General features: G+C 42.1%; 1 protein-coding gene across 2 annotated transcripts in view; it reads right to left on the reverse strand.

Annotated features, from left to right (window-relative positions):
- LOC148112992 (cytochrome P450 2J2-like) overlaps positions 1 to 8,439 on the reverse strand; it is a 32,778-nt gene extending 24,339 nt beyond the window's left edge. The window contains exons 1-2 of one of the 2 annotated variants that reach the window (XM_087872407.1): positions 8,154 to 8,439; positions 4,540 to 4,702 (exon numbers count right to left, since the gene is read on the reverse strand). In XM_087872407.1, the coding sequence (XP_087728533.1) occupies positions 4,540 to 4,702; positions 8,154 to 8,324 (334 nt within the window). In that variant the 5' untranslated portion in view covers positions 8,325 to 8,439. Of the gene's footprint in view, positions 1 to 1,763; positions 1,885 to 4,539; positions 4,703 to 8,153 lie in introns of those variants that run through there. The other variant, XM_087872408.1, reaches the window with a different exon arrangement.
- Positions 8,440 to 16,909: the final 8,470 nt, after the last annotated feature.

A 16,909-nucleotide genomic window follows, 5' to 3' on the forward strand; every position in this document is an offset into this window, starting at 1 on the left:
CTCCCAGCCTCCCAGCTGATCGGCGTGGCTGGTCCATTTGCTGGGACTCCTGAGAAGGGAGGGGAGGGGCCAGTCTGTGGTGGGATTAGCCAGTTCTCTGAACTGCACAAAATGTTAAAAACTTGTTGAATCTCATCTCTATAAAATCTTCTTTAGTCTTTCTGCCAAAATAGTGGCAAAAAGTTTATAGTCATTGTTTAATAATAAAATTGGTCTTTAATTGTTTGTTTTTGTAACAACTTGACCCTCCTTTGAGAGCAACACAATATTAGCTTCTTTCCACATCTGGGGTGTATTTCCTCCCTGTAATATACCATTCGTTGTATCTTTCAGTGGTTGAAGAAGTTCATCCCCAAAGCACTTATAATATTGACTTGTAAGACCATCTGGGCCTGGGGCTTTACCTGGCCTCATTTTTTTAATAGCTTCTGATATCTCAAAATCTGTTATCGAGTCATTCATGAGTTGTTTCTGGGTGATAATTTAGGTAACTGTTGTTTGAAAGGTATACATCTATTTTTAATAGGTCAATCTCCTGCCTTTTATACAAATTTGAAGAAAAATCATGAAATGACTTTTTAATAAGTCCATTGTTTGTTATTACATTACTACCTTCCCAGATTTTTCCAATTGTTTTTTTTTTTAATTTGATTTATATGCCGCCCTTCTCCGGAGACTCAGGGCGGCTTACAATGCGTTAAGCAATAGCCTTCATTCTTTTGTATGTTTTATACAAAGTCAGCTTATTGCCCCCACAAACTGGGTCCTCATTTCACCTACCTTAGAAAGGGTGGAAGGCTGAGTCAACCTTGAGCCTTGGAGAGATTCGAACCAGCAGAAATTGCAGGCAGCTGTGTTAATTACAGGGTGCACTAAACCCCTGTGCTATCAAGGCTCCTTGTTGTCTTTTCTCATTCTTTTCTTAATTTATATGCTAACCATCTGCCTGGTTTATTGACAACTTCAAAATGTCTTTGTTTCACATACTTCAATTTTGTTTCTATTTCCTGTACTATTAACATAGATAGTCGTTGCCATAATAGTTTGATATGGTGTAATATTTTAGTATCTATAGCAGTGGTGGGTTGCCCCCGGTTGAGGCCAGTTCTATAGAACTGGTAGTAAAACTGATGGGAGGCTCCGCCCACTGACCCTGACATCATCAGAAGCGATCTGCGCATGTGCAGAAGCAAGGTGCGTGCATGAGCGAAGCAAGCATACACGTGCGATCCTGTTGCAAATCGGTAGTAAAGGTAAGTAGAACCCACCCCTGATCTATAGGTGTCTTTTGCAACTGAATTTCTTTCTGCCTAATATCTTCCAGTATCCGTTGCATCTTTTCCTGGGATTTTTTTCTTTTCTAAACAATTGTGCTGTATGAAATAGCCCCTCATAACTGCTTTACTAGCATCCCTTAGACTTGTCCCTTTTTCCAAATTATTCTCAAAGTATTCCTGCAATTTCTTTTTATAATCTTTTACAATCCTTTCCTTCTGCAAAATAGCTTCATTTAGTCTCCATCTAAAACTCAAGCTCTTTCCTGTTAAAACCAAAAGCACCAGATTACGATCTGAGAAAGATTTAGGCAGAGTATCCATTTTTAAAATTCTATTTGCAAGATTTTTAGATATCCATATCAATTCTTGAAAAGGATTTATATCTTTCAGAGAAGAAGGTATATTCTCTACAATCTCCATTCTTATATCTCCATGAGTCTATTAATGCTAGATTGTCCGTCATTTAAAAAAAAAGAGACAATTTACCCTGTGAGAGTTTAATCCAGTGGTGGGATTTAGACGCTTCACACCGGTTCAGGAGAACCGTCTGTTAACTTTCTGAGCAGTTCAGCAAACTGGCTGCTGGAAGATATCTCCTTCCAACAGCCTTTTGTTGTTCCCACTTTACAGGGTTAATCCTGTCAGGAAGCCAGGAAGGAGACATTCTGGTGTGCTTCTCTATGTTGTTTGTAGTCTAATTCTGTTTATATCTTTAAGTGTTTTCCGAAACTGCCTCTGGGTTAATTCTTGTTACATTGCAGTTAATTAAATAATTTTTTTTTTTGCTTATTTCATGCCTATAAATCATTTTCTTTACTATGCCTCATTTCTCCCCATACTATGAATAATCTTACCAGCAGTTATAATTATTATAGTGTGAGCCTTGATGGTACAGTGATCTAAGCACCCTGTTATTAACACAGCTGCCTGCAATTACTGCTGGTTCGAATCTCTCCAAGGCTCAAGGTTGACTCAGCCTTCCATCCTTTCTAAGGTAGGTGAAATGAGGACCCAGTTTGTGGAGGCAATAAGCTGACTTTGTATAAAATATACAAAAGTATGAAGGCTATTGCTTAACGCATTGTAAGCCGCCCTGAGTCTCCGGAGAAGGGCGGCATATAAATCAAATAAAAAAAAAAGAATGTTATTTACATACAATTTCATATATATGAATGTACATATACCTAGACACACATTTTTCTTAATATATATAAGTATTTAGTAAACAGTGTATTCTCTGGATTATTTTATATAAACATTATTCTAGTAACAATAATATTATTTAGTTGTATATAATAGTATTCTTCCAGTTTCTAATTTCTACCTTTATTGTCTAACCATTGATAAAACAAATCCCAAGTTAAAAAGTATTCTGTATCTTCTTTATCCTTTATCTTTAATGTTAACCTATCCATTTCTGCACAGTCTAGTACAGTGATGGCGAACCTATGGCATGTGTGCCACAGGTGGCATGCAGAGCCATATCAGTGGGCATGTGAGCTCAGCTCTGGCACGCATATGCGCACTGGCCAGCTGATTTTTGAGCCTTCTGGGCCACCCAGAAGTAGGGAAACAGGCTGTTTTCTGCCTTCAGAGGGCCTGGGGGGGTGGGGAAGGCCCATTTTTTGGTCTCCCCAGGCTCTGGAGCCTCTCTAGAAGCCTGGGGAGGGTGAAAACGGTCTTCCTCACCCCCCAATGGCCCTCTGGAGGCTGGAAACGGCCTGTTTGCCAACTTCCAGAAGTCAGCAAACGGGCTGTTTCCGGCTTCCGGAGGGCCTCCGGGGGGTGGGGTGGGGAAGGTTGTTTTTGCCCTCCCCGGGCTCCTAGAAAGGCTCTGGAGCCTGAGGAGATCGCGTGCCAAAAGCGTGGGGAGTGTGGGGCACATAGGATTATGGGTGTGGGCACGCGCGCATGCGACACCCCCCCCCCTGCGCTCCCCCCGCTTTTGGCACACAATGGCAAAAAGGTTAGCCATCACTGGTCTAGTATATTTTTAACATATATTCATTTGTAGGAGTTTCCTCATTTTTCCAGTATTGTGCAAAAATATAATTCTCACTGCTGTCAAAACATGCAATATTAAATATACATTCCTTTTATCATAATTTTCTGGTAATATACCTAACAAAAATATTTCTGGCTTTAGATCTATATGTTGTTTTATCATTTTCTCTAACCATGTATGTATTTTCATCCAAATTTTTTTGCTTTTGGACATGTCCACCACATATGATAGTATGAACCTGGTATCTGGTTGTATTTCCAACATTTGGCAGACATATCTTTAAACGTCTTTGCTAGCCTTGCCGGTGGTAAATGCCATCTATAAAACATTTTATACAGGTTTTCCTTGTAAATAGTTGCTATTGTCAATTTATAATTTCTATCCCAAAGTTTCTGCCATTTATCTAGTTCCAAAGTATATCCAAAAATTTTTGCCCATACTATCATTGTTTCTTTCACTTGTTCATCTTCCATTTTAAAGCTAAATTAATAGCTATATATTTTCTTTATTAACTTTTCATACATTCCTAATAGTATCTGATTTGGCTCTTTATAAGAACCATATGTTTTTACATCTTTCTCATATCTCGATTGTATTTGCAAATGAGGCCACCATGCAAAGTTCACTCCTTGGTTTTGTAATACCTGTTTAGCTTTTAATTCCCCTTTCTCATTTAAAATATCTTTATACGTCACAATTTTTTCCAAGTTTACAACATTTGGGTGTATCAGTGCTTCCATTGTTGAAAGCCAGACCGGTATTTTCATGTAATTTTTTGCCCTAACTTTTTCCCAAACTAGAAATAGAGCATTTCTTACACAACATCTTTGGAAATATTTATGTATTTTGTTCTTTCCATACCACGGAAAAGCGTGCCATCCCAGCTGAAGATCATGTCCCTCCAACAATAGTAATCTTCTATGTCTAAGATTTATCCATTCTTTCACCCAAGAGAGTGTAGCAGCCTGGTAGTAAAAGTCCCAATCTGGGATTTTACATAAAATTGATTACTACTTGCCCTTACCCAGTGGTGAAACTTACTACCAGGTCTGTGGGCATTGCTTGGTGGGCGTGGTGTGGCTTGATGGGCATGGCTTGGTGGGTGTGGCAGGGGAAGGATACTGCAAAATCTCCATTCCCACCCTACTCTGGGGCCAGCCAAAGATAATATTTGCCGGTTCTCCGAACTAATCAAAATTTCCGCTACCGGTTCTCCAGAACCTGTCAGAACCTGCTGGATTTCTCCCCTGCACTTACCCATTCCTTTCCCCAAAGCAGTGAAGAAAGGATCCTCTATTCGATTAGAGAATTCTCCTGGGAAGTTGGTCATTCCTTCTTTCACAGCTTTGAATCCAGACAGCACGACTATAAGTTGAGGTCCAGCCCACATGGAGTATATCTTTCCATATCGTTTTACATGCTGCCAAGTGAATCAAAGTTGAGAAAAGTCACAATCAAATAAAACAGGTTCTTTACAGTTAACACACCCACCTACAGTGTTTCCTAAATCCTCAATTCTAAGACGTTTCCCCATATGCAATTCTCTGTTCTTTAGAATTTGTAAGGCCTGCCTCTCCTCTCCATTTCAAGAAAGTAGAACTCTTGAAACAATTAGCATTTCAAAAGGAACCTTTAATTGAAAGGAAGAGATTGCAGGACAATGGAAGCAGGATCTGAAGATTCCCACGCAATTCAGTTAGGATCATTGGAAGAAAATTCCTGGTTCGTTCCCGGCTGGGAAAATACCTGTGCAGACACTGAAAGGAATCTCGGAAGGCCAGCTGCCGGAAAGCAGGATTCTTTCTTGAAGGAAGGCAAGGAGTGAATACGACTCAGCTCAAGCATTCCTTACAAGCAAGCAAGCAAATTTTACTGTGCCAGTATGTCTTTTTTATACCCATTTTCTTTTCAAAGTTTGTGCAGTTTGTATGTCTCTTTTGTGTATGTGATTGTCTTTCTTCGTATGGGATTGCTTCTTGTTTTCGTCTGGATACAGTTAAGTCGTATTTTTTATATAGTTGTTGTTGTTGATATTATTATTATTATTATTATTATTATTATTATTATTATTATTATTATTTAATCTTTAGTGAGATTCACAGCCTTTGAGGCTGGTTAATAGCTCATCAGCTCAAGTCCTAACCAAGGACCTAGGAACTGTTAAGGTATCGTCGGAGGATGTAAGCTGTTCCGAGTAAGGTGGTTTTTTGTAGAGTCAAAATGTTCAAGTCTGGCAAATTTAGAATTTCTAAATATCGGGGTAGCCCTTTGGGTATTGCTCCGAGGGCTCCAATTACAATCGGGACAACACACGATTTCTTTTTCCACAGTCGCTCAACTTCAATTTGTAAGTCCCGGTACTTTGTGATTTTTTCTTGCTGCTTATCTTCAATTCGTGCATCACCAGGTATTGCAATGTCAATGAACCATATTTTTTTCTTTTCAACTATTGTTATGTCAGGTGTGTTGTGGACCAAGAGCCTGTCAGTCTGAATCCTAAAGTCCCACAAGATCTTGAGTTTCTCATTCTCTAAAACTTTCTCAACCTGATGTTCCCAGTGGTTTTTGCTGTACTCAAATCCAAACTTCTGGCACAATTTCCAGTGAATGATTTTAGCAACACGGTCATGGCGTTGTAGGTAGTCAGTTTGTGAAATTTTGCTGCACCCACTGATCAGGTGGTCGATAATAATATTATTATTATTATTACTATTATTATTATCGTGTGTCAAACCACTCTTGGTGCCTTGCTGCATAAAAGTATTAAAAATATTAAAGTCATCAATTATACAGTAACAAAACAGATAAAATAAAATCATTAGCATGGTAAAAGAGGGAGCCAGATACACAGAAGTGAGGAGGTGGGGTTAGCTTTTAAATAGCCCCCCATTGGACCCAAAGCCATCTGACAGAGCCAGGTCTTAAAGCTCTTACTAAAAGTCAGGAGGGTGGAAAGCAATCTCAACTCAATGGGTAGGATGTTCCAGAGGGCAGGAGCCACGGCAGAGAAGTTTCTTCTCTTGGATCCTGCCAGCCAAAATTCCTTGACTGACGGGTTCCACAGTATCCCCCTTTCCCAGCACAGGTGGACTTGGTCAGTCCCATCACCTTCAGTTGTATAATTCTTTTACATCTGATTTCTTGATGAAATATTGGAACCCAGTAGAAGAATAGCTTTCATTATCTACTCAAAAATGTTGTTTCAGCTTGATTTAACAGACAATGATTAATTATGGTACTGTCTATTGGAGGAAGATTACTAGAGTATCATAATTCCACCAACATTGGTGTCCAATTAAATGACACTCCCCATCGCACACCATTTCTTGAAAACTATTTCTGAATTCGAAGGAGTTAACATGTCAACTTTGAACTGAACCTGGACGCAGCCATCTTTCCGTTCCTCAGTTGCCACACAGAGGGGGAAGGAGGCATTACTAGGTATAACAAAGAGCTTGATCTGTCCCCGTACCCACACACACACACACACAGCCAGTCGAGGGTTAAGGAAACACTTTGGAACGCACCCAGTTCTTATCTCCGACTTGGCAGCGATAGACACACCGTCTGCCAAGTTACTTTATTTTCACAAACAGACAGATAAGATACGAACGTTCAAGAAAGTCCAAACAGAAATAATATTCCTCCCAGCAGTTCCGGACGAGGCTTTAGTGACTCCAAGGTTTTGCTTTGTTCGTCACAAGGATCCTTTGACCACTACCCTCTATTATATAGTCTCTGGGGTGTGGTCCAGTGACTCAGTGCTAATCCCTAGCACGCCTCCTAAGCTGCTGCAAACGTTTATCACGCCTTCGGAGGCGTGCGTCCAGGAATGATGTTTCATTATCACTTTGACTCGAATCAGCTGTCTCCTCTCCCTCGACCGGCACTTGAGACAATGCCAGAGGGGAGGGGCCTGGAGAGGGAGGCCTGGCTGACTCCTCTTCCTCATGCTCGGAGCTTTCTTCCTCCGATGGGACAGGCTCAGAGGGCGGGGCCACAACAGAGCTTTCTTATGAGAACCAAGGTCATCTCTATTGGCAACAGATAAGATTGGGGCAGGAGTGCCTGAAGAGTCTGCCAAGTAATCCAGTTGGCCAATGAGACCTGTGACACTTGGGGATGGGGTTATTTCCTACTTTAATTATACTGAAACTATGGGAAAGATTTAGAATTGGTTTTCCATTGAAAATGTGCCGATATGATCTACTCATTAAAGAAGATATTTGAGAAGGAGCCAAGTCTCAGAATTCTGATTTGCTTGAGTTTGTTAGTTGAAGTCTTGACATAACATATCTTATATTGCTAAGAGCTTTGATGCTGGGGAACGTGCCAAAAATGGAGAGGTAGTAAAATTTGTAAAATTATGTACCCAAGCAGATATGAAATCTCTGTACAGACATCTGTTCTATTGCTTCATTCTCGAGTAAGCTACATTATCTAAAGCAGACATTGCTCCCCATAACTCATATCCAGAAAGTTGTCCATTGCAGGAATACAGTATAAAGAATCTTCAACAAAGGAATGTCTCATTTGAGCATGGTGAAGGGAAAACCACCCCTCTCTCTGGTGAATTCATTCCATTAATAAAGGTTTGATAATAAAGACTGAATTAGAATTTGTCTTCTAAAAATTCCACCCCGTTATTTCACATCCTGCTCTGTGAAATGCTGGTGAGAAGGTCTTGTCTCAAAAATTCTGGCATGATGAGAAAACTAGTTAATCCAGTGTCACCATTATCACTTGATTAATTACATTCCATATCATACTGGAATATTTTATTAATTTAATACATTTGTTTATAGTTATGGTACAAAAAAAAATTGGGAATTATTTTCCATATTATAGCATGATTATTTAGAATGAAGTACCTTAAGGAAATAATCTTCACGCAGCCAAACCCCATCAGCCCACAAGGTCCCAATGAGAGGTAGAGCCAAAGGACCAGGAGGCAAATGTCTTCGGGACCAAAGTTGTTTCAGGAAGAAGAGAATCAGCAGAGCAAGCAGCAAAACAAACAAAATTATCCCCATCACCATCATTTTCCTGCTGGAACTTTATCTTGGAGACTTTCTGGTTGATCTGAAGGTGATTGTCTCCTTTTATCTGATAGCTTTTTGTTTTTCTTCCTCTTTTATATATTTCATTCTTGAGAAAATAATAAATCACCCTTTTGCAACAAAACATGGGAAGCCTTCACCCTAATAATGTGGAGCTGTTGTAATAGACATTGCAGCAAGTGTTATTCATTGAAATCTGTCTTTAATCCAAGCATCAAATTATAGGTAGTGAACTATAGAAGGTTAGCAATGCCTACCTAAAAATGGTGCCACCACCCCTGCTACTTAACCCGTGGCCTCATCTGGAAATGATTCTTGCTAGACCAGTGTGTCAAACTGACAACCTATGGACCAGATGCATCACATGCAGGACATGCCCACACCAGCTCCATGAAGGGAAAAAATGTTGCAAAATGTCACATTTTGGCAACGTGATGCTGCGAGTTTGATACCTGTGTGCTAGAGTGTCATGCCCCTGTTGGAGCCTGAATCGGTCGAGGAAGATGAGCCTGAACTGGAGCTGATGAAGTTCGAGGCGGCAGCTTCGTTGGCTTGGGAGGAAAATGGGGAGGAGCAGGCCCACTCAGGCCAGAGCCTTTCAGGATTGGGATGACTTGTAGGCAGGGAGGAAGGGGGGCAGGATGACCAAGAAAGGCTAAGCAGTGAACATGAGAGACAGAGCTCAGGCGATGAGCAAGGACCCTCCTGATCCTCAAGCATGGAGAGTGGAGAGAAAGCAAAAACAGCGCAGACTGACCTGACTACTCAGGAGGAGAGCATCCCACCCCTCTTCACAAGGCATACCTGGGGACTGAGACTTAAGATTCCTTGCATTCTTTCTGGATTTCTGGATTCCTTACCTTGCTCCTTTGCTTCCTGGACTCCTGGACTTTCTCTGCTGGATTTCTTGCTTTGCAGCCATGGTGCTCACAATGTTGGGCTGGACTATTTGCAGCCAGAGGCTGCTTGAGGTGTGTGTGTGTGTGTGTGTGTGTGTGTGTGTGTGTGTGTGTGTGTGTGATCACTTTGCTCTGGGACGTGCCAGAAATGTGGGAGCATTTGGGGAAATTTGGAGCAATAAAGGGGTGGTTCCAGGGGTGAAATGCTCCCGGTTCGGACCAGCTCGGGTGAGTAGCTAGCGATGGCGGCAGGCAGTTCGGAGAACTGGTAGCAAAAATCCCTTCCCCCCAGCCTCCATCTTGCTTACCTTTGCTCTTCGGACTGAATCCTGAGCTGCTGGTTGTAACGCGTGCTCTGCTTCGCTTGCTGTAATCCCTGTAATCCATTGCATCAGCAAACAACTGAATCTCCCTGCCTGCAATCAAGCACATCGATGAGCAGCTCTATCTGCCTGCCTGCCTGCCTTGTCCCTTCAATTGGGTAAGTTTTTTTCCCCTTTGGGAGCTTTAAAAAAATAGTTAATTGGGGTTTTTTTAGTTGTTCTTTTTTTAGACCTAGCCATTTAAAGTTTAGGAAGTTTTAAATTTAGCTGCTTTTATATAAAAATAAAAATAAAATAAAATAAAATAATATCTGTGCAGCTTTCTGAGATTTAGTGTGTTTCTGTAGTGTTTCACTCTAACTACACAAACACACAAAATCTCACAAAGCTGTATGTGGATTTTTTTGTGTGTAAAGTGTGAAAGTTGGTTTTTTCGGCTTTTTGTGGCTGTGTGAGTTTCCTGTTTGTTGCAGGGGCCATTTTGGGTCTAGCACAGCTGCTTTTACATTGTGGGTGAGCCAGTTGTGTTGTGTGTGTATAAAGTGTGAAAGTTGGTTTTTTGGGCTTTTGGGGGCTGTGTGAGGTTCCTGCTTGTTGCAGGGGCCATTTTGGGTCTAGCACAGCTGCTTTTACATTGTGGATGAGCCAGTTGTGTTGTGTTGTGTTGTGTTGTGTTGTGTGTGTGTTTTTTGGGCTTTTTGGGGCTGTGTGAGGTTCCTGCACTATGAAGCAGTTTATAAGTGCTATTGCTATTGCTATATTGTGTCCCAGCAGGGAGACTCAATTGGCACTCAGATACAGAGCAATTAGTCCCAACACACCTGGTTCTGGCAAAAGAATCTGACTTGATTGATGTATACCGGAAAATGAAGGTTGTCTGTGAGAACAGGCCACTCCCAAACCGCTACTATTTATTTCCCAACCAGGGAGGGACTGACTAGCATCTACGTCTTCTTTTCCCTGACAGCTGGCTTATTGCCTTCTGTTGCTCTCCTTTTCTCTCACCTCTATGCATACGTGCATCTGGGATGGGCCCCATCTGTTCCTCCTGCTCACTCAATTCAGGCCCCGAGGACAGCTGCCTCTCCACCTGGGGGGGACGGACGGGGGGACAGAAGTCTCCGGCTCTGTATTTGCCTCTGATTCTGCTTCCTCATCAGAGCCTTCCAAAGGCTCCGAAGTTGGCCCAGGCTTCCCCTCCACCACCTTCTCACCTGACTCTGCTGCTAGCTCTGCTGGCAGCTGATGGGCCACAACAGCCAGCTGCTGAATGGGGCAAACTGGGTGGGAGAATTGCCTGGAAATTCAGGGGGAAGGTTGGGATGAGGGAAAGAGAAGATAACAATGGGAAGGTCGGTGATGATGTCATATCCTTTCCCCTTTGTTGAGAGAGGGTTGTTCAGGTGGCCTCCTGTTGACAACATAGTCCTATCAGCAATTCCAAGAAAGGTTCTACACCAACTTACACTGTTCAGGTGATCTTGTGGGTGTAGATGAACCTCCAACTGGCCTCAATGACTCTCACAGAGAGTGCTAACAACCAGATGACTGGAAGGAATATAAATCAGAACTGTAGAAGCTTCTTAGATGAGAAACGAAACTTCTTCAAGGAAAAACAAAGTCCAGTTGCCTTTTGAAAAAGCAACTTTGGCTGAGGATGTCCATACACATCTCAGGAGAACTTTTTCTAGAGCTCATTTTGAACAACTAGACCCAAAAGCTAACCACTATCTTACCACTAAAACTAGTGGTAAAATATGGGAGATTTCATGAAAACAAAAATTGTATATTTGTGGAGTCACGAAAGACATTGGACATACATACCCTTTTTGACTGCAAACTCTACTTTGCAGAATGGGCCTCTCTACTGTCAGCCTCTGGAGGCTCTGGAGTCCGCAACTCACTCCCCGATGGCCCTGGCCCATCTCTGCTTCCGATGCAGAGCCTTCATCTGGGCCTTCCCCAGCTTCCAGGATTGGCCCGTATTCTTCCTCAGCCTCATTGCTGTCCGACTCCGCTGCCACCTGCGCACGCTACTGGCGAACCACAACAACAATTTTGATTGCAGAGCCAATGATCACCGTGGAACGAGGAGCTGGTGAATGGACCAGAGACAATGTGAGAATGTTATTGTACCTTCAACTAGCATGAGAAACAAGCAGCTTTATTTTTCTGGATGCAAAGAAAGCCTTTGACAATTAAAATTAAACCTCTATGTTCAAGGTTTTGGAAGATGTGGATTTGGATAGAAATTTATTCAAGAGGTCAAGTCAATTTATGCATCTCAATAAATACACTTATGTTATTAATAGTGATTTAACTAAGCTGTATGAATACAAAAGGGCACGAGACAAGGATGTCCTCTATCTCCACTGTTGCTTATTTTAATACTCTTTAGTTTTCAACAGAGATTGTCAAGCATGGGAAATCAGGAGTCCTGGCAGTTTAAATTGTCAGGGTGCTAATTAATCCCATTCTGCTTTTGGGTAATCGCACCTTGATTTAGAGACGTGGATCAAGACTTTTCCCTTGAAGCATACTTTAAGAAAATAAACCCGCAGATATATTTTTCTAAGAAAAAAACTCATTTATTTGTTATAAAGAAAATAAAACATCTCACTATCTAAATTATTACATTTTGGCAACGTTCCTGCCGGCCACCTCTCTGCAGCCGGACCTCTTGGCAGGAGAACAAAGAAAGATAAAGAAAGTGAAGGAATGTGGACATGTGCAGTTAGCTTACCGATAAGAAACTCGGCAAGCTACGGTAAGTCTGAAAATCCAAAAATATGAGCTCATCTGGTAAATACAAAAACGCAGTGACATAAATGAATATAGATAGATTTATTTTGGACGTGAAGGGACTCGAGACTGATGATGTGTTTGACCCCTCCCTCAGGCTCAGCCTGGTCATCTCCTACACAAATCAATCAGAATAGAGCTGGGAGGGGCCTTGGAAGCCTTCTAGCCTAACCCCCTGGTCAAGCAGGAGACCCTATACCATTCCAGATACGTGGCTGTCCAGTCTTTTCTTAAAATCCTCCAGTGATTAAGAACCTACAACTTCTGACAGCAAGCTGTTCCACTGGTTAATTGTCCTCCCTGTTTCTTCTTAATTCCAAGTTGCTTCTCTTATTGATTAGTTTCCATCCATTGTATCTTGTCCTGGTCTCTGCTTTAAAAAAATAAGTTGACTTCCTCTTCTTTGTGGCACACCCTCACATCTAGATAGAACACTGCTATCATGTCACTCCTAGTCCTTCTTTCTTCTAGACTAGCAAAACCCAAATCCTGCAATCATTCTTCAGGTGTTTTTGTCTCCAGGCCCTTAATTAGGGCCTGTGCCAGCAAGGTCCTTAAAGGAGCCTTGGTGGCGCAGCAGACTAAAGTGCTGTTAAGTAGCACTTAGCTGCCAGCTGCCTGCAATTACTGCGAGTTCAAATCTCACCAGGCCCAAGGTTGACTCAGCCTTCCATCCTTCCGAGGTAGGTAAAATGAGGACCCAGATCGTGGGGGCAATAAGCTGACTTTGTATAAAAAAAGAACACCGCTTTGGGGGGGGGAGAGCAAAAGCCCTACTAAGCAGGTATATACAAAAGTATGAAGGCTATTGCTTAAAGCATTGTAAGCCGCCCTGAGTCTCCGGAGAAGGGTGGCATATAAATCGAACCAATAAAAATAAAAATAAATAAATTATCTTAATTGCTCTTCTTTTCCAATATCTCAACATCTTTTTTGTAATGTGGTGACCAATACTAGACGCAATACTCCAGGTGTGGCCTTACTAAGACTTTATAAAGTGGTGCTTTTGGTTCTATGCCTCTGTTTATATAACCAAGATTGCATTAGCTTTTATGGCTACTGGCGCATATTGCTGGCTCATGTTTAAGTCATCGTCTACTAGGACTCCAAGATCCCTCTCACAGTTTATTTATTTATTTTTTATTTATTTATTTATGTAATAAATATATGCCACCCTTCTCCCGAAGGATTTAGGGCGGCTTACAAGAAGGAACAAAAAATTTCATAAACATCAAAGTCAATTAAAAGTTACCGTTTTTGAGGCAGGTTTCACCTAATCTGTACCTAAATGTGATACCTTCCTTTTCTCCACATTAAATTTCATTTTGTTGGATAGGGCGAATTGTTCAAGTCTGTCAAGGTCTTTTTGGATCCTGAGTTTGTCTTTTGCGGTGTTGGCTATTCCTGCCAGCTTAGTGTTGTAGGAAGTTAGCACCCACCCATTTCCTGGAAGAGTGAAATATTTTGGGAAATATTAAAAAGGCAGAATATTATGTTTCCCTGTATGAAAAATGGAGAAGCATGTTTTACAGACAAAGCAGCTCCCACCTTCCTGCCCCCCACCCTTTGTTAACTGGCCAGAGGCAGAAACCCAATCCTTTGTCAAAGGACATTTGCAACACAATAGCAACAGAAACTAACACAATGGGACCCATCTAGACAAAAACTCACCACATGACACCTGGGAAGATTACATCAGCCAGCAAGGTTAGCTAAGACCCCCACCCCCTGGGAGTCTGACAACCAATCAGGGTACTCTTTCTGGGCCCCAGTAAGTTCAAAGCCAAAGAGAGCATAAAACCCAAAAAACTTGCTGTATCTGCCCCTTTTTCTGTTCAGGAACTCAAGCCATGTGATCCTGTCCACCATTAAACCATCTTTCCAAGCAGTCTCCATGTTTCCAGTGTCTGTTTTCCCCACTTGGAGCAGAACCTAGAAGGATGTTTCTTCCAACAATTTGGCTAGCCAGTGGGACTCCAAGCTAACCTAACCAATGGACTAGGCCCAGGTAAGCCTCCCTTGCTAGCAGCAGACCCATTGAGTCTGTGGGTAAATTTTCCTGGACCTTGGCCATTTGGAACTAGGTTTTAAAGGGGTTTTGAGTTTGAGCTCAAAGGCTGCTTGGAAAGAAGGTGAGTACCTCTAAATTTTAATTTGAAAGCAAGGAAAAGCATGGGAAATGTGTGTAAGCCTGCATGATGTGTGTGAAGGTCCTTCTCCCAATCACAGCTGGATCTTGCTTCCTCTGTGCATTTCCTAACTGCAGAAAGACCAACAGTCTGGAGAGCATGGGGGTTTTGCCAGAGCACAGGACCTTCTGTTAGGGAAGGAGGAAGTGTGTGGGGGGGGGGATTCCACCTGGAAAACAGTCTGATTTCACCTCTTTGAGCGACCTCTAGCCACACCTCTGCCTACTGCTAGCTCTACTGAGCCATGACCAGTAGGATAGAGAAAGCAAGGGGGGGTCACCAAATGTGGAACTTTGCGTTTAAAAGGAACAGAAGCCGAGCGAATGCCAAGCGAAAGTGAAATGGGTAATAAAAATGTAGAAGGGAATCCCGGTGTGTCCAGCCCAGACATGGAGAGTGTGAGGAGGGGCCAGTACTCACTGCTGGGGTCAGCAGGTCCTCCAGGATCCCCTTTTTGGATCCAAAAACTTTGGCGAGTTCCCTACAGAAGGGGCTCGTACTTCATAAGGGAATCAAAGTCCTTCCCAGAGCTTTTTCTCTGCAAACTTGAGGCTGGCCACCCGGCTAAACTGAAGTGATCCTTCAGGCGAAAAGACAGGGTCATGGGTAGCGGTAGTTCGCGGGTGGCAGGAACCCTGATTGGAGAGTTGCTCGAGGCCTGGGACGCCAGGCGGAGGCCCATTTTGAGTGGCATGAATAGGAAATGAGCAGGAAAATTGGGTCAAAAATGGGCTATGCTAAGAGATAACACCGGGAGACAAATTTGGCTAAATAAAGGTACTTAAAAGAAAAGGGAAATGTATAAATAAGAGTGTTGGGTTTTTTGTTTGTTTTGTTTGTTTGTCTCTCTTTCTTCTATGCAACCACGTGGTATGTTTAAGATTTGTGCCTTCCCTAATTTAACTGAGATTTATGGTGAGAATGATCAGTATGTGTGTAAATCAGAGTTCTGTTTTCTTCTCTTTGTCCTCCTTGTTTTTATGTGTATTGTCTAAGTCTTTGTGCACCCTCGAGGTAATTGTAACTGTAAAATGTATCTGATCTCTAGAGACAAGAATTTTAAATTGTTAGAGAGAAAAAAAAAAGGTTGAAACAATGAAAAATGGGGGAGAGAAAAAAAAGAAAGAAAGAGCCTTTACCCTGTATTTGTCTGGCCAACAAAAACAGAGTAAAAAGAACTTTTCATTCTATTTCTATTTTTTCTCTCCTCCTCTCGCTGTATCTTAAAGTAACAACTCAAGTTTATGAGGAAAAGTTTTAAGTTCATTTACAAGGAAAAAAATCAGTCTTGCATTTACTGTATGTATTTAAATGGGTTTACCTGTCCATCTCTTTCCCGAAGTATGTGAATCCAGGTTTTTTCTTATCTGTTGTGTCTCCATTTTGTTGAAACTGCATTATCTGTTTAGTAACTGCAATACTGTTGTGTTGTTTCTTTTCAAACTCTGCCTGCAAGCTATCTACCACCACCACCCATCTCTAATCCTGTTACAATGCCTTTCCTGGGAAGATTACCCACAAAGAGGGGAGGGGACCCTGTTCTAATGTCTTTCAGCCCTGCACAGATGACTCTGCAACTGTGGAAGCAGAGCACATGGATCCAGATGCTGCCTCCAGAGGAGACCTTCCATCTGTTTGAACCAAGAATTGGGTTTGAATCCAGCCTCCACTGAAAGTCATCACAGCAACCAAAGTGGAGCAGACCTTCCCAAGCCTGACTGACCAGCCTTACCACCAAGCATGCCAGCCAGCAGACATGAAAGAAAAGACCCTGAGGTGTACAAGTAAAGACCAAAAGACTCTTTTCAATTCCCAGAAGACAGCTGGAAAGACTATGGGGGAGGGTGGAAATTCATTGTAAGGTTTTCTTCCTTGTCTCATTTATATTGTAATCAGTTTATTGTAAGAATTGTATTTGGGAGTGGTTGCCACAGCAAGTTATGTACAGCTTAGATTTCTGTCTGGTGGGGAGGAGAAATATGTCCAAAATGTCTGTATTGTCTGTATTGTAAAAGCAGCTGCATACACATGCACACACAGAGAGACACACCATTCAGAATTAGACTGAAACTATTCCCTTCACTTACCTCCACACAAAGCTTCTCCTAGGTTGATCTTTGCTCTGTGGCACTAAAAGCCCAAGGAGTCATATCTCCCTGCTAATTCCATGGGGGAGGGGGCAATTCCCCCCAGGCAATTCCCTCACTTGAAGAGATAACAGAAAAAGTGATATCCAAAAACCCAAGCCCTGACTGTGATTTACAAATGATGCTGCCCAGTTGCCCAATAAAGGAAGATATGTTGTGCTGGTGGTCTCATGAGTAGAAGTCCCAGGGCTCATTGTGTGTAACACC

Source organism: Pantherophis guttatus, chromosome 6 (assembly GCF_059756535.1).
Source record: "Pantherophis guttatus breed Tessera chromosome 6, ASM5975653v1, whole genome shotgun sequence".
NCBI classification, from domain to species: Eukaryota; Metazoa; Chordata; class Lepidosauria; order Squamata; family Colubridae; genus Pantherophis; species Pantherophis guttatus.